This window comes from Ornithorhynchus anatinus, chromosome 3 (genome assembly GCF_004115215.2).
Source record: "Ornithorhynchus anatinus isolate Pmale09 chromosome 3, mOrnAna1.pri.v4, whole genome shotgun sequence".
NCBI lineage: Eukaryota > Metazoa > Chordata > Mammalia > Monotremata > Ornithorhynchidae > Ornithorhynchus > Ornithorhynchus anatinus.
This window is the reverse complement of record NC_041730.1, coordinates 55,784,519-55,803,104: the sequence shown is the minus strand read 5'-3', so window position 1 is coordinate 55,803,104 and position 18,586 is coordinate 55,784,519. Positions and strand designations below refer to the sequence as shown.

General features: G+C 43.5%; 1 protein-coding gene across 1 annotated transcript in view; it reads right to left on the bottom strand.

The window, feature by feature from the left end:
- Positions 1-2,220: 2,220 nt before the first annotated feature.
- RIT2 (Ras like without CAAX 2) overlaps positions 2,221-18,586 on the bottom strand; it is a 352,945-nt gene continuing 336,579 nt past the window's right edge. The window contains exon 6 of the mRNA XM_007659987.4: positions 2,221-2,696. Within this exon, the coding sequence (XP_007658177.1) occupies positions 2,469-2,696 (228 nt within the window). The 3' untranslated portion in view covers positions 2,221-2,468. The remainder of the gene's footprint in view (positions 2,697-18,586) is intronic.

Below are 18,586 nucleotides of genomic sequence, written 5' to 3'. Positions count from 1 at the left end.
AGAAATCTTGTCACAAAACACTGAATTTTAGAAGGAAGGGTATTTTCAGAGGACTCATCAAAATCATAAGGCAGAAATAAACCTCTAAACCTACAGATTGTAAGTTCATTGTGTAGGGATTGTTTTGTACCAACACTATTGTACTGTAGTCTTCCAAGCACTTAATACACTGCTTTGTACACAGTAAGCACTCAATAAATACCATGAATTGGTTGATAAACTCTCAAAGTTTTCTATTCTCTAGAGAAGTCACTCATTCTTTCAATCATACTTACTGAACACATAGTATCCAGAACACTGTTTTAAGGGCTTGGGAAAGTACAATACAACAATAAATACACATATTCCCTACTCACAGTGAGTTTACAGTCTACAATCTCTGCATCTCTGTCAGCTGTAAAGTAAGGATTCAATTCCTGGTCTACCTCCAATTTAGACTGTGAGCCTAATGAGGAGCAGGGACTGCATCCGACGAGATTATCTTATATCCATCCCAATGCTTAGTACATAGTGCTCAGCAGAAAGCAAACCCTTAAATACTTATTAATGAAAATAATAATAATTTTTTAACTATAAAAACCTGTCCCCAAACATACTTTCTTGGGAAAATTCAAACCAGCTCATTTGCAGATCTCTGATTCATTTATGTAGTACACTTATGCTCTTCCTAGTTCAGTCTGCAAATAAAAAGGACTAAGTGCTATTAATCCAGAAACTTACTTAGGCAATAAAGGTAATGAAGCACTTTGACAAAATCCCTTGAATTGAAGTTCTTGCCCACCTTGTCTAGAAGTCTACTATGGCGGAGAGTGACTTATTGCAGGGCTGTTCAAGCTTGCGCTGTCTCCCCTCTTCCAAGTTGGATGATCAGCCCTCATATATTATATATTTTAAAGAGACACTATGGATCTATTTGAAAAGCAATATTTTTTCTATTTTATTTATAAGCTTGCTTTAATTATACCCCTGGAGAAATCTGAATTATGCCCAAACTGCAGCACAGACTGTCAGCAAGGTAAGTTATGGCTACCATCTTTGTGGCACAGCAGGCTCACAGCAAAATAAAATGATGCTTTTCCTGTCCTTCTTGGTTAGAGATGGAGGAGGAGAGGAATGGAAATTTGCAAGAGGGTTGGAAACCTTGGGATTTCATAGTGACTGACTAATGTCATCAAACGTTCTGGTGGCTAGTTAAGGTGATTCTCTCCCCACTCCTCACAGATGCTTAAGGATGAATTGGAAACAGTACTACCTCTGGTGATCACTTGTTCTATTATGACTTACAATATCCTTGCAGACTATTACCTCAGCAAGCTTTATTCAATTAGCTGAAGCTATTATGAATTATTGAGAAATAGGGTGAATTCACATCAGTCTGACATTACAGAGGGACTAACCTTCTTTCCTAGTGAGGCAGAGAGTGCAGTGTGGAAAACATTTAAGCTATTTCTTTCAGTATTTGTTAAGTGCTTACTATGTGCCAGGCACTGTAGTATGCACAGGGGTAGATAGAAGAATGAACTTTCTCCAGGAATGTGGTGAAATGAGTTGCTGCTTTTGATTGTCATAATCCATTTCCACTTAACTGTTTGATCCTACAGACCACTTCTTAACCTCAAATATTGCTTGTTTTTTGGAGTCTGCAGTCAAATGAATGACATTTATTAAAAAACCTGGGGGCAGTAAGGAATCTGTGATTATTCAAATTGACTCTTCATTATGACTGCCCTACAAAAGTTCAATTGATCACATTGACTTGAGCTACTTTTGCTTAACTTGGAAAAATTATGTCAAACATATAGATTTGGGCCTTTCTGCCCCTTTTCTCTCCCCTATCCCCTATCAAATAAGGATTGAATTTCCTAACTCTGGATATGACCGAAGATGGGGTGGTGGTAAATTTCTGTACTTGTGTGACTCCGTCATGATGGAGACTTTCCCATCTGGGTAAGTGTATGCTGTCAGTCATGTTTCTAAATAGTTCTGTTACACCACTATACAGTATATGGCACAGCTGTAAAGCAAGTGCTGCACTCATTGTGGATAGAGATGTCCTTGCTGAATTACTTTCTGGACTTCATTGAGATTACTCACAAGCCCCCAGGGTCTTATCAGGTAACAGCAGATCTCCTGAGCCTCTTATCAGTCTACCCAGGATTTTGAGTATTTCCCATGAAGCCTGACAACCTGCCAAATGAAGTTAAACTCCTTAAAGGGAAATGAGGCTTTTGGAATGTTGATTTTATTTATAGATACACTGTAAAAAATAAACAGGGTTTCCAGCCAACTGACAAAAACCATTAAACAGTTAAAGACAAAATACAACCACCTCAGGAAATAGTTATGTAGCTCTTTCTTTTACCTTCAGGCATATTTTAAAAGATTTGAGAATTAGAGGTTATATAATGCTACATCTGGAGTTGTCAGCTATGTTTGATCAACTCCTGAGAGAGTGAGATAGAGAGATTTCATGTCATGTTTTCTCTCTTCTTCTTCAGCGAGCCCTTTAGTTTCCTCCACAGACTGTCTTTTCTTTTCAGCTTCTTCTCCATCAGAGAGAGGGAAGATTCTTTCTTCCGAATTTCCCTCACCAGGCCATGAAAGACATCATCAATATAAAAGCGAAGGGCTGCAGAAGTCTCGAAGAAAGCACACGTGTACTCTCGGGCCAGGCTCAAGCCCTCTTCAGTGGAGACCTAGAGACATCAAAGAAATAGTTCAATTTTTCCAAAAGAGAAATAAGTGTTGAAGATCAAAGTGACTTCTTATAGGTGCTCTTGCCTTAGGTCAGGACATCAAGCCTCAAATGGAAGCAAAGGTTTAAGTTGGTGTTCAACTGAGTGGGACTGAACTTCATTCCAACATATCAGAACAAAGCATAGTTTCTGATTTTGAACTCTCCTTCAGTCCAAGAATTGCAGAAGCAAGAGAATATCCATCCACCTTAGTTATCTGAATATTAAAGCCATCCAAATATTAAAAAGCTACTTTACAAATCAATCCCTGGATTAGTGCCTGTAATTCTGAAAGGTCTATTTTACGCAGAAGACAATATTATATTTGTTGAGCACTTACTCTGAGAAGAGCACTGTACAAATGCTTAGGACCCCACGATCAGTAGAGAATGGAACAGTTTCCAAACATGAGTAGATTACCAAGATTAGGACTTTTCTAGAAGATGAAGATTGAGAGGGGATGTGATTTGCACTTTCCCAAGTCTTGAAAGCATGTAGAGAAAGCAAGGAGTTGCTCATAAAATCCTACATTGCCAAAATTGAGGGTGCTCACTGATACTTAAAAGTGAGTGAGGTGAAGCACAGAAGTAAAGCATTTTCAAGATTTAATGAAAAGTACTGTGGTATTTGTGTAGAAAATGGTGCACTTGTAAATGTGAATTGTTTTTGGAAGGAATTATAACGGATAACAGGTTCTCTCTCTCTCTCTCTCTCTCTCTCTCTCTCTCCATATATATATATATGTTAAATAAATTGTCCTTCATATCTGAAGACAGCGCCAGTGACAGAGAGGCTCACTATGTGTGCATATGTGGTTGAAAAGGCCAATGTGGAACACACAGTCTTAGTCAAAATTGTGCATGCCAAACTGTGCATTGCCCAGTGTTGTGCTTAATGGTTGCAGTGCTTAGTATTCTTTTTTCTTTTGCCTCATTTTTTTTGTTCCCTATGAAACTTGAGAGAGTCACTTCTTTCTTGAATTCAGTGTGCTATGCAGATCTACCCTACAACTGACTCTGAGTTTTCAGCTGAGACACAGCATTGTCTGATGATTTATTTTTCAATGTCCTTAAAACATTCAATCTGCCCTTCTTGCTTTAAGGATTCCCAGCTTCTGCTTTTGGTCATTCTCTTCACATGTTGCACCCAACATGGCTATATTAAGATGAGCATGCTAGAAGACTCACTCTTCTGCTTTGGCATCTCACCACCTGTCAAAAATGTTTCTTAATTTGCTTTGCAAGTTGTGTCCCAGGTTTTGGAAAGCCTCACTTAATGTCTCTGTTTTCTGGTGTCACAAAATGCTGGTGGTATAATTAATGTTTCTCATTAAGTAAGATTTTATTTCTAGGTTATGCTTGACCTAGTGGATAAAGCATGGGCCTGGGAGTCAGAAGGACTTGAGTTCTCTCCTGGCTCCTCCACTTGTCTGCTGTGTGACCTTGGGTAAGTCACTTTCCTTCTCTGTGTCTCATTTACCTCATCTGTAAAATGGAGATTAAGATGGTAGCCCCTGGGGGATATGGATTGTGTCCAACCTAAATAGCTTGTATCTATCCCAGTATTTAGTACCATGCCTGGCTTATAGTAGGTGCTTAACAAATACAAAGAAAACAATTTGCTTTGAACCCAATGCAATGACTGTTGCATGGAATAGAGCACCATGAAGAAATGCTCATTCACTGCATATGCTGATATTTACAGGGTAATTTTTCTTTCTTCAGCAGAGCTACTATGATGTTGCTGTTGAGTTTCTTGCAGGTGTCTTTATTCTTATTTTTAATGATATTTGTTAAGTGCTTACTCTTTGTTAAGTACTGTACTGAGAGCTCAGGTAATACAAGATAACCAGGTTGGACACAGTCCATGTCCTATATAGGGCTTACAGTCTTAATCACCATTTTGTAGATGAGGAACTGAGGCACAGAGAAATTAGATGTCTTGCCCAAGGTCATATAGTAGGTAAGTGGCAGAGCTAGGACTACAAGACAGGTTTGCTAACTCCCAGACTTGTGCTCTTTCTACTAGGCCACACTGCTTCTCCATTCTTCAAGAACATTATGTTCGGGTGTTTTGTGGTATCAAAGCCTGTTTCAGGTGTAGTAGTTTTGAAGACAGTTTGATCTTGTGGCATTTTAACATGGTAGTCCATCCAACATTCTCCACTTCACAACTCCTGTGATCTGAAACTCTCTGCCGCATTATAATATAATCAATAACATTTGTTCATTCATTTAATAACATGCCACTGTTTATACCAGGAAAGCAAATGTAGGCATGTTAGAACAACTCTGAGTCACTGGTTGGCTAGGAAGGTAGCCATCAACCTCCTCCCTTAAGTAACCTCTTATCACTGTTATAAACTGGCCAAGGTACAATAGACTGATCCAGCAATGGCATTGCTTATGTTCTTACAAGTGACACCCATTTGAGTGAATACCTTAAGTCTGAAATATTGTACAAGATGAACATAGCAGAACATGTGCACATTTGAGTAAGTGTTGTGCTAATAACATGCCTTCCTTCTCCAGATATTCCCTTTAGTATTTTTTGTTGGTGTGTATTATCCACCCCATGACCATTATTCTCCACTCCTAAGGGAAGGCAATCCTCAATTTTGTAGGGTCTGACTCTCCAACTGGTGGATTTCCCACAGTCTTATTCCCTATTTTACAGATGAGGTAACTGAGAAATAAAGAAGTTAAGTTGCTTGCCCAAAGTCACACAGATGATAAGTGGTGGAGCTGGGATTAGAACTCAAGACCTATGAATTCCAAGCCCATGCCCTTTCCTCTAATCCACACTGCTTGCACACACTCCTTGCCTCACATAAGGCTTACAGTCTGAGGAGGAGGGAGAACAAGTACTGAATCCTCACTCTACATGTCAGGAAACCAAGGCCCAGAGAACTAAAGTGACTTGTCCAAGACCACACAATAGACAAGTGGCATATCAGAATTAGAACTCAGATCCTCTGACTCCCAGACCCATGCCAGCTGGGTCACAGGAGTTGGAATTAACAGTTCCAACTCCAAACTATAACTGAAAGCAGTAGCACAACTTGGAGGCTAAAGTGAGTGTGTCTGAGCTTTCAAATCAACCAGTTCAAACCATAGAGAAGCAGCATGGATCAGTGGAAAGAGCATGGGCTTGGGAGTCAGAGGTCATGGGTTTGAATCCTGGCTCTGCCACTTGTCAGCTGTGTGACTGTGAGCAAATCACTTAACTTCTCTGTGCCTCAGCTACCTCATCTGCAAAATGGGGATTAAAACTGTGAGCCCCACGTGGGACAACCTGATCACCCTGTATCTACCCCAGTGCTTAGAACAGTGCTCTGCACATAGTAAGCACTTAACAAATGCCAACATTATTATTATGTGACTATAAGGACAATGCATTTTTTTATGGTATTTGTTAAGCCCTTTCTATGTACCAGGCACTGTTCTATGCACTGGGGTAGATACAAGTTAATCATGTCCCACAAGGAACTCACAGTCTTAATCCCCATTGTACAGATGAGGTAACTGAGGACCAGAGAAGTTAAATGACTTGCCCAAGGTCACACAGCAGACAAGTGCTGGAGCTGAGATTAGAACCTGGGTCCTTCTGACTCTGGCCCAAGCTTTATCCACTACACCACATTGCTTCTCTAATGGTATAGATAGGGGAAAGGCATGAGAAAGGACTCTTAACAAATATCTTAAAAAAAAATAACAACAATGCTCCTGGGGAGCCATCTTTTTAATGTAACTGACCTTCCGTCATTCACCCATAGTTCCATGAAAAGCTATTAACCATTTACTAGCGGAGTTGTTTATAATAGAAAGGCACATCTGTCAGGAGCCTGGGTCTTCCTTCTCCTCAAGTTTATATGCAGAAACGTCAGCTGGAAGACAAATATGTTTGCCCACTTGGATGAGGCCAGTTCCTCTAGACACAGCTGTGCAGAAAGGCCATTTCAGACTGAGCCCCAGCTGGTGGGAGAGCCTACTGTCAGGATTTCCTCTCTTCCTCTCAATTATGAGCATGCTTTGCTTCAATCTGATGATTTCAGAAGCCTCACAATCCTTTTCATCTTATTAAGTACTCTTCAAGCAGAATGAAAGCGATGCAAAGGTAAGGGGGGTGATGACCAATGTGCAGTAAGTTTTCTAACACTCAGTGGCACAAAGGGAGATGCTTATACCTTTAAAGAGGTTGTAATTACTAACCTTCAGTGAAAATAGATTTTCTGAGACACGGTTCCTGCATTCCAAAATGAAGCTGTGTAAGCAAAACTCTCCATCAGATCAGTCTGCTGGGAGTGATTAGGAAATTTTCTGTAGAGTGAGAACATTCTGTTGGTTTCTTTCCCTCTATGTAATATGGCTCTGTTCTTGTTGCATATTATTCATGATGAAAAAGTGTCTCATTTTCATTATAAACACCACAGCATAGAGGAAGGCAGTAATCAGAGCAGCTGTTTTCTAGGAACCTAGGTCCTAAAGAATCTTATTTATTTACTTTTAGAAAGAAAGGCATTTCCCAGTGTTTATGGATGTCATTTTATTGAGTGGGGAACTTTATTATATTACTGAGTTATTTAGCAATACTAAGTTATATAATTACTTTCCTGAAAGGAAAATGTCAGGAGTTTAGATGCTGGGAAGAATAATGACATTCAGATCCTTACACCACTAGTTTACTAGCTCAGATAATATTCAAATCTGCATTGCCTTGCTTTTAAAAAGATTCTTCCCATTTTTTAAAAATCATAAGAACCTAGTATGAAGACATTTTTGTCAGTTGAAAGATGATGAAATTGAGGCACAGAATTATTAAGTCTCTGGCCAACAATTTCCAGTATCAACATGGACTAAACAATTTTTGGATTCTACTTTGGAACTCTAATTTTCAAATAATCATGCCCTTTTCAATGAATAGAAGCATAGAGTATGTTCAAGTACCTCACTCTGTGAGTGGCCTTGGAAGTATGTAGGGCCATTTTCGAGACCAGTTGTCACATTTGTGGATTTTTAATTTTTTTTAAGATATTTGTTAAGCACTTACTATGTGTTAGGTACTGGAGTCAATACAAGATATTAAGGTTGGACACCGCCTTTGTCCCTCACGGGCCTGACACTCTAAATCCCCATTTTACAGATGAGGTAACTGAGGCACAGAGAGGTTAAGTGACTTGCTTAAGGTCACCCAGCAGATACATGGCAGAGCTGGAATCAGAACCCAGGTCCTTCTGACTCCTTCAATCATAGAGGATATATTGAGGATTAGATGAAAGGGAGGCAGGTGATTTGCTTTGAAATGGGTGGAAGAATAATGGAAAAAGAGACATTCATTACTGTTTGCTTTAGTTTACAACACATCCCAACACCTCAGACATCCAGTATAGGGTGTCCATCAAGCCTTGCTTCAGCCTGCTCAGGTAAGAAGGAAGTGCTGGCATGAGGCCTTCTTAACTTGTAAAATAGTGTGAAGTTTCTGGCTGTGGTCCCTGAACAGCCTTATGTGTGATCAATTCAGCTCCTTAAACCGTAGTGCTCTATTTCCTTTGTCCGTGTGTTTTTGTTTTGGGGTTTTTTTCCTTATCTTTCTCAGCCCCATCTCCAACTCTCTGTAGTCTGGATCATAAGAAGAATTTAACAAACACTATTACAATTATTGTGGTTATCTGACAAGCAATGTAGTAAGCACTGGGATAGATGCAAGATATTCACACTGGACACAGTCCCTGTCCCACATGAGCATCAAAATTTAAGAGGTAGGGAGAAGAGGTATTGAATATCCATTTTACATTCGAGGAAACAGAGGCACAGAGAAGTTAGATGACTTGCCCAAGGCCACACAGCAAGGAAGTAGCAGAGCCAGGGTTGGGACTCAGGTCTGCTGATCCCAGGCACATTCTTTTTCCACTAGGGCATCCTAATTCCCACTTTTTGTCCACCAAGACTGCACTCTATCTCTTAGGTCTCCAATGGCCATTTTATACTTATGTTTCTCTTTGTTTTCTTGCTTTATCTTTCCCGGCCCCCTCCCTGTACCATCTTTGACTGTAAGCCTTTTTGAGTTCAGGGACTATGTCTCAGTAATTTCTGTGTATTTTTTCCCAGCATTTAGTACAGTGTTTAGTACACACATAGGGGCTTAATTAACTATATTGAATGAATCTTCTCCAAGTCTATCTCATTCTAAAATAGTGCTCTTTTGACCTACAATTTCCCTTTTTCATTGCTACCACTCCTTTCTCAACTCCTGCCTTGATTTCCCCTTTGGATAGAGCACAGGCCTGGGAGCCAGAAGGTCATGGATTCTAATCCCGATTCTGCCACTTGTCTGCTATGTGACCTTAGGCAAATCACTCCACTTCCCTGGGCCTCAATTCCCTCATCTGTAAAATGGGGATTAAAACTGTAAGCCCCATGGGAGACTCAGACTGTGTCCAGCCTGATTTACTTGTAACCACCCCACGGCTTATTACAGTGCCTGGAACATAGTAAGCACTTAACAAATACCACAATCATTATTATTCTCCTCTTATACTGCAGTCTGGATCACAGGAAGAATTTAACAAATATTCATTCATTCATTCATTCACTCGCATTTATCGAACACCTACTGTATGCAGAGCACTGTACTATGTGCTTGGAATGTACAATTTGGCAACAGATAGAGATAATCTCTACCCAACAAAGGGCTCACAGTCTAACTGTCATTATCGCCAAGCATTGGACAAATCACTGGGGTAGATGCAAGATATTCACATTGGACACAGTCCTTGTCCTACATGAGGTTCAAAGTCTAACGAAGAAGAAGGAAAGGTATTGAATACCTTGTCTTGGCTACCCCTTATAGCAAAAGAGTACAACTGATCCTTCTTGATCTTTACTGCTCTTAACATTATTGACTTCTTCCCCTTCTTCCATACACTCTTCTGTTTGGGTTTTACTGATACAATTCTAACCTCGTTCTCCTCCTATCTTAGAGCACTCCATGTCATTTTTCTCTGTTAGATCCTCCTCTGCTTCTCATCCTCTTACTGTGCATCTCCAAGGTACTAACCTGCATTCTCTTTGCTCTATATTCACTCTCTCATAGAGCACATCTCCTCAAGCAGCCCCCTCTACCTTCTCTATGTTGATGACTCCCAAAACTCTCTCTCTAGCTTCCAGGGCATCTCAACTCTATTATCAAACCAGCATTGGATGTGTGGGGTGAATGACGGAGAAGCAGCGTGGCTCAGTGGAAAGAGCATGGGCTTTGGAGTCAGGGCTCACGAGTTCGAATCCCAGCTCTGCCACTTGTCGGCTGTGTGACTGTGGGCAAGTCACTTAACTTCTCTGTGCCTCAGTTCCCTCATCTGTAAAATGGGGATCAAGACTGTGAGCCCCACGTGGGACAACCTGATTCCCCTATGTCTACCCCAGCGCTTAGAACAGTGCTCGGCACATAGTAAGCGCTTAACAAATACCAACATTATTATTATTATTAACTTCACTTCTCTAAAGCCAACGTACACAATGTACCTCAATCTCATTGTTGACCTCTCATCCACGTCCTGCCCCTGTCCTGAAAAACCATCCTTCTTCATATCCAACAGACAATCACTCTCCCCTCCTTCAAAACCTTATTAAAAGCTCATCTCCTTCAAGAGGACTTCCCTGTTTAAGCCCTAATTTCCTCTACTCTCAATCCCTTCTGTGACATCCTTGCACTTGAATTTGCTCCCTTTATTCTGTGAGCAGGGCTACTGCATCACCTACTGGTTAAAGCATGGGGCCTAGAAGTCAGAAGGACCTGGATTCTAATCCTGACTCTCCAACCTGTCTGCTACTCAATTATTTCATCTGAAAAATGGGGATTAACAATGTGAGCCCCAAGTAGGACACAGACTGTGTCCAACCTAATTAACTTATATCTACCCTAGCAGTATCTGACACGTAATAAGCACTTTACAAATACCATATTAAAAAAATAACAGTGAGGTAAGGTAGGAAGGGACAGTGTGATTGAGTGTTTCAAAGCCAATGATAAGCAGTTGCTGTCTGACGCAGAGGTGGATGGGTAAACCCTGTAGGTTCTTGAGGAATGGGGAACCTTGGACTGCATGGCTTTGTAGAAAAGTTATGTGAGCAGCAGAGTGGAGTGGGGAGCAGCAGGAGTTCAGCAAGGAGGCTGATGTAGTAATCAAGGAGTGGTAGGATTAATGTGGAAGCAGTTTGGATGGAGACGAAAGGACTGCTTTTTGCGTTGTGAAGGCTGAACAGACAGGGTTTGGTGAAAGACTGGATATGGGAGTTGAAAGAGAGATACATTGAGGATAATGCCAAGGTTATGGGTTTATAAGACAAGGAGGATAGTGGTGCTGTCTACAGTGATGGGTAAGTCAGGTGGAGAACAAGCTTTGGATGGAAAAATAAGGAGTTCTGTTTTGGACATGTTAAGTTTGAGGTGATGGCAGTGCATCCAAGTTGAATTGTCCTCAAGGCAGGAGGGAATATGAGACTGATTAGGAGAGAGATCAGGACTGGAGAGATGTAGATTTGGGAATCTGCATAGAGGTGATAGGTGAAGCCATGGGAGTAAATGAGTGCTCCAAGGGAGTGGGTGTAGATAGGGAATAGAAGGGGACCCAGAACTGAACCTTAAGGGACCTGCACAGTAGGAGGCAGAGGAAGATCCCACAAAAGAGACTGAGAAAGAGCAGTCAGAGAGATTGGAGGACAACCAGGGCAGTGTCAGTGAAGCCAAGGTTGGATAACTTTTCCAAGAGAAGGAGGTGTCTGACAGCGTTGAAGGCAGCTGAGAGGTCAAGTAAGATTAGGATGGAGTAGAGGCTGTTGGATTTTGCAAGAAGGAGATTACTGCTGACCTCTGAGATAGTTTCTCTGGAGTGATGGGGGTAGAAGCCAGAATGAAGGAGTTAAATGAGAGACTTGGAGAAGAGGAAGTGAGGACAGTAGATGTAGAAAAGTCATTGAGGAGTTGGGAGGAAGCCATAGGATCAAGGGAGGGTTTTTTAAGATACAAGAGATATGAGCATGTCAATAACGCTACTATCCTCCCTGTTCCTAAAAGCCTGCAACCTCCATATCATGTTATGAGAAGCAGTGTGGCTCCGTGGAAAGAGCACGGGCTTGGGAGTCAGAGGTCATGGGTTTGAATCTAGGCTCTGCCAATTGTCAGCTGTGTGACTGTGGGCAAGTCACTTAACTTCTCTGTGCCGCAGTTACCTCATCTGTAAAATGGGTATTAAGACTGTGAGCCCCACATGGGACAACCTGATCACCTCGTATCCCCCCACCCCCAGCACTTAGAAAAGTGCTCTGCACATAGTAAGCGCTTAACAAATACCAACATTATTATTATTATCCTCATACCCAATCTTCAGCCAATTTCTGTTAACTCTTCTTATACAACATCTTCTGCCTCTGTCCCCTCCCCCTTACCCAAATTACTACTAGTTTGATACAAGCACTAATTTTTTTCTTGGTCAGGTTATCTCATCAACCTACCCCTCTCCAGTCTATACTGCACTCAGCCACAATAATGATAATTGTGACATTTGTTAAGCATTGCACTAAGTGCTGGGATACAAACACTTATACACTTATACAAGCACTGTGATTCCACATGGGGCTCACAGTCGGAGTAGGAGAGAGAACAGGCATTGAATCCCCTTTTTGCAGATGAGGGAACTGAGGCACAGAGAAGTCAAGTGACCTCCAAGGTGTCACAGCAGACAAGAACAGAGCCAGGATTAGAACTCAGGTCCTCTGACATCCAGGTTGACCCCCTTTCCATTAGACCAGGTTGCTTCCAGACATACATACAAACCATCTTGAAGTGTTGCTGGGCCAATATCTCACTTCTCCTCACAACCCCCACTGATTTTTGTTTTTCTCTGAATCAAACAATTATCTCACCATCAACAGCTTCTAGAATCTTCACTAACACATTAAACCTTGTCTGTCTTCTCTCTTTCCCTAACCCAGCCTTCTGAATGTCATCCTCCTGGCTTGGAATTCCCTCCCCACATTCAGAGACCTCCAAAGTCCCACAACCGCTCCCCCAGTTTACTCCACAGGACTCTATGCCATATAAACATTTCTGGCAACTCCAGCATTTATGACATTATACCCATTGCTAGCTTTCTTGTGTATCATGTTTATCCAGTTGTACATTCAATTAATTATTTGACTACTTTTGCACATTTTTCTCGGTTTCCCTCATTATAGTATAAACCCCTTGTGGGTAGGGACATTTCACTTCTTAATTCTGTACTTTCAAGGTTCCTATGCCAGTGCTCTGCAAAAGGCGGGACCTCAGTAAATACTACTATTCATTCACTGAATCACATTTATTAAGCGCTTACTGTGTGCAGAGCTCTATACTAACCTTGGGAAAGTACAATATAACAATAACCAGTGACATTCTCTGGCCACAAGAGCTCACAGTCTAGAGGGGGAAGCAGACATCAATACAAATAAATAAAATTTCAGATATGTACATAAGTTCTGTGGTGCTGGGAGAGGAAGGGGAAAAAATGGGAGCAAGTCAGGGTGATACAAAAAGGAGTGGGAGATGAGGAAAAGTGGGGCTTAGTGTGGGAAGGCCTCTTGCAGATGTACCGCCGAGGCTTTGAGGTGGGGGGAGAGTAATTGTCTGGCAAATTTGGGGAGGGAAGACATTCCAGGCCAAAGGCAGGATGTGGTCCAGGAGTCGATGGTGAGACAGGAGATTGGGAAATTTAGCACTAGAGATTCGAGGTTTGTGGGCTGGGTTGTAAAAAGTAGAGAAGCGAGGTGAAGTAGGAGGAGTAAGGTGATGGAGTGCTTTAAAGCCAATGGGGGAGTTTTTGTAGAAAGATGATCTAGGGATCAGAATGAAATATGGACTTGAGTGGGGAGAGACAGGAGATTGGGAGATCAGAAAGGAGGCTGATGCAGTAATCTAGGTGGGATAGGATGAGTGACTGTATTAATTACTGCCACCACTAGAACTCTCTAGGTCTGGTAGTAGAAACAATCCTGTTTAAGTAGAACATTTGACCCCACAGTCACCTTCCTAAATCCTCTTATCACCCTCTAATAATGATAATACTAATAATGTTGGTATTTGTTAAGAACTTGCTATGTGCCAAACACTGTTCTAAGCACTGTGATAAATACAAGGTCATCAGGTTGCCCCATGTAGGGGTCACAGTCTTCATCCTCATTTTACAGATGAGGTAACTGAGGCACAGAGAAGTTAAGTGACTTTCCCAAGGTCACACAGCAGTCAAGTGGCAGAGCTGGGATTAGAATCCATGACCTCTGACTCCCAAGCCCGTGCTCTTTCCACTAAGCCATGCTGCTACTCTAGGTATACAATCAATCATTGGTATTTATTAAGCATTTATTGGGTGCTGAATCCTGTAATGATAATTATGGTATTTGGTAAGCACAGACAATGTCAAGTACTGGAATACAGATGAAATGATCAGGTTGAACACAATCCCTGTCCCACACGAGTATCAATCTAAGTAGGAGGGAGAACAGATATTAAATCTCCATTTTACAGATGAGGAAACTGAGGTACAGAGAAGTGAAGTAACTTGCCCAAGGTCACATAGGAGACAAGTAGCAAGTCTACTAAGCACTTGGGAAAGTACAGTACAACAGAGTTGGTAGACATGATCCCTATCCTCTCTTCCCACTCTTGATGATCAGGTTACCAATCTCAACTCCACCCTCTCTCTGCATCTTACCTCACTTGCCCCCTTTCCCTCCACCACTCTCGCTCCACTAACCTGTAGCCCTGGATCTCTGCCTCTGTTTACCTCCTTCGCTCTAATGCTCGAGCTGCTGAGCGCTGCTGGCGAAGGTCCAAGCACCAAGCCAACCTATTCCTTGTAATTTATCCTTTCCTGCCTTAACTCTGCCCTCTCCTCCACCAGGCAAAAGTACTGTTCTTCCCTCATTGATGCCCATGCCCGTCACCCCCGCCAATTGTTCTGGACTTTTAACTCTCTCCTCAGACCCCCTGTTCCTCCTCCTCCCGCATCCCTCACCCCCAATGATCTGACCACCTACTTCATCACGAAAATTAACACAATCAGGTTTGAGCTCCCCAAAGTCACCCTTCCCCCTTCTGCTTTCCCCTAACCCCAACCCTCTCCCCTACTTTCCCATCCTTCCCTGCAGTATCCTCAGAGGTGATCTCCTCACAAGTGCCAGCCCCTCCACCTGTGCTTTGCACCCCATTCCTGCTCACCTTATAAAAACCATCGCCCCTGCCCTCCTCCCCTCCTTAACTTCTCTCTTTAACCACTCACTCTCCAATGGCTTCTTCCCCTCTGCCTTCAAACATGCCTATGTCTCCCCCATCCTAAAAAACCCTCTCTCGACCCCATTTCCCCTTCCAGTTATCGCCCTATCTCCCTCCTACCATTCCTTTCCAAACAACCTGAACGAGTCATCTATACTCACTGCCTTGAATTCCTCAACTCCAACTCTCTCCTGGAACCCCTCCAATCTGGCTTCCGTCCCCTCCACTCTACCGAGACTTCTCTCTCAAAGGTCACTCATGACCTCCTTCTTGCCAAATCCAATGGCTCCTACTCTATCCTAATCCTCCTCAACCTCTCAGCTACCTTCGACCCTGTCGACCATCCCTTTCTCTTCCACACCCTATCTCATCTTGGCTTCACCGACTCTGTCCTCTCCTGGTTCTCCTTTTATCTTTCTGGCTGTTCATTCTCAGTCTCCTTCGCAGGCTCCTCCTCCCCCTCCCATCCACTAACTGTAGGGGTTCCTCAAGGGTCAGTTCTTGACCCTCTTCTGTTCTCCATCTATATTCAATCCTTTTCTGAACTCATTCGCTCCCACGGCTTCAACTATCATCTCTATGCCGATGACACCCAAATCTACATCTCCTCCCCGTTCTCTCCCCTTCCCTTCAGGCTAGTATCTCCTCCTGCTTCCAGGACATCTCCACCTGGATGTCTGCCCACCACCTAAAACTCAACATGTCCAAAACTGAGCTCCTTATCTTCCCTCCCAAACTCTGTCCTCTTCCTGACTTACCTATCACTGTGGATGGTATGGCCATCCTTCCCGTCTCTCAAGCTCGCAATCTTGGTGTCACTGTCGACCATCCCCTCCTCCTCCATACCTTATCTCACCTTGGCTTCACAGACTCCATCCTCTCCTGGTTCTCCTCTTACCTCTCTGGCCGGTCATTCTCGGTCTCCTTCGTGGGTGCCTCCTCCCCCTCCCATCCTTTAACTGTTGGAGTTCCTCAAGGGTCAGTGCTTGGCCCTCTTCTGTTCTCCATTTACACTCACTCCCTCGATGAACTCATTCGCTCTCACGGCTTTGACTACCATCACTACGCAGATGACACGCAGATCTACATCTCTGCCCCTGTCCTCTCCCCCTTCCTTCAGGCTCGCATCTCCTCCTGCCTCCAGGATGTCTCCACCTGGATGTCGGCCCGACACCTAAAACTCAACATGAGCAAGACTGAGCTCCTCATCTTCCCTCCCAAACCCAGTCCTCTCCAAGACTTCCCTATCACCGTGGATGGCACGACCATCCTTCCCGTCTCTCAGGCCCGCAATCTCTGTGTCATCCTTGACTCGTCTCTCTTGTTCACCCCAAGACCTGCCAGTTTCACCTTTACAATATCGCCAAGATCCACCCTTTCCTCTCCACCCAAATGGCTACCTTACTGCTACGTGCTCTTGTTATATCCCGGCTAGACTACTGTGTCAGCCTTCTCTCTGACCTCCCTTCCTCCTCTCTCGCCCCGCTCCAGTCTATTCTTCACTCCGCTGCCCGGCTCATCTTCCTGCAGAAACGATCTGGGCATGTCACTCCCCTTCTTAAACAACTCCAGTGGTTGCCTATCGACCTCCGCTCCAAACAAAAACTCCTCACTCTAGGCTTCAAGGCTCTCCATCACCTTGCCCCTTCCTACCTCTCCTCTCTTCTCTCTTTCTACCGCCCACCCCGCAAGCTCCGCTCCTCTGCCGCCCACCTCCTCACCGTCCCTCGGTCTCGCCTATCCCGCCGTTGACCCCTGGGTCACGTCCTCCCGCGGTCCTGGAACGCCCTCTCTCCTCACCTCCGCCAAACTGATTCTCTTCCCCTCTTCAAAACCCTACTTAAAACTCACCTCCTCCAAGAGGCCTTCCCAGATTAAGCTCCTCTTCTCCCTCTACTCCCTCTACCACCCCCCCTTCACCTCTCCACAGCTTAACCCTCTTTTCCCCCCATTTCCCTCTGCTCCTCCCCCTCTCCCTTCCCATCCCCTCAGCACTGTACTCGTCCACTCAACTGTATATATTTTCATTACCCTATTTATTTTGTTAATGAAATGTACATCGCCTTGATTCTATTTAGTTGCCATTGTTTTTACGAGATGTTCTTCCCCTTGACTCTATTTACTGCCATTGTTCTTGTCTGTCCATCTCCCCCGATTAGACTGTAAGCCCGTCAAGCGACAGGGACTGTCTCTATCTGTTGCCGACTTGTTCATTCCAAGCGCTTAGTACAGTGCTCTGCACATAGTAAGCGCTCAATAAATACTATTGAATAAATACTATTGAATGAATCCTTGACTCAGCTCTCTCTTTCACCCCACACATCCAATCCGTCACCAATGCCTGCCGGTCTCACCTTTACAGTATCGCCAAGATTTGCCCTTTCTTCTCCATCCAAACGGCTATCATACTGGTACAAGCTCTCATAATATCCCGGCTGGATTATTGTGTCAGCCTTCTCTCTGATCTCCCTTCCTCCTGTCTCTCCCCACTCCAGTGTATTCTTCATTCCACTGCCCGGATCATCTTCCTGCAGAAACGCTCTGGGCATGTCACTCCCCTCCTGAAAAACCTCCACTGGTTGCCTATCAACCTCCGCACAAAACAAAAACTCACTCTAGGCTTCAAGGCTCTCCATCACCTTGCCCCCTCCTACCACTCCTCCCTTCTCTCTTTCTACTGCCCACCCCACACACTCCGGTCCTCTGCCTCTCACCTCCTCACTGTCCCCCGTTCATGCCTATCCCGCCGTTGACCTCTGGCCCACGTCCTACTGCTGTCCTGGAATGCCCTCCCTCCTCACCTCCACCAAACTAACCCTCTTCCCCACTTGAAAGCCTTATTGAGAGCTCACCTCCTCCAAGAGGCCTTCCCAGACTGAGCTTCCCCTTTTCCCTCTGCTCCCTCTGCTCCCCCTCCAGCCTCTGCTCCTCCCCCTTCCCCCTTCACCTCCCCTCAGCTAAGCCCCCTTTCCTTCTGCTCCTCCCCCTTTCCCTCCCCTAAACACTGTGCTCATTTGTATATATTTTTTATTACCCTATTTATTTTGTTAATGAGGTGTACATCCCTTTGATTCTATTTATCATGATTATGTTATCTTGTTTTCATCCATCTGTCTCCCCCAGTTAGACTGTGAGCCCGTCACTGGGCAGGGATTGTCTCTACTTGTTGCCAAATTGTATATTCCAAGCACTTAGTATAGTGCTCTGCACATAGTAAGCACTCAACAAATACTATTGAATGAATGAATGAATGAATGATCCCTGTTTACCAGGAATTTGACATTGAGTCACAGTGTGCTGCAAAAAAAAAATTGTTATGCCTACTAAATAAGCAGGTCTTCAAGCATCATCCTTTATTACATAGACTGTCCACTGACAGTACAAACTGAACAGTAATAAGCACTTGGAAATGTACAATAGAATTAGTAGAAAAAATCCCTACCCTCAAGGAGTTTGCAGTCTCTGACAACTAGGGCTAAAATCTAAATCTGAACAACTGAAATACAGTTGGAATGTAATCCCATGGGACTATTTATTTTTTGAAAGGC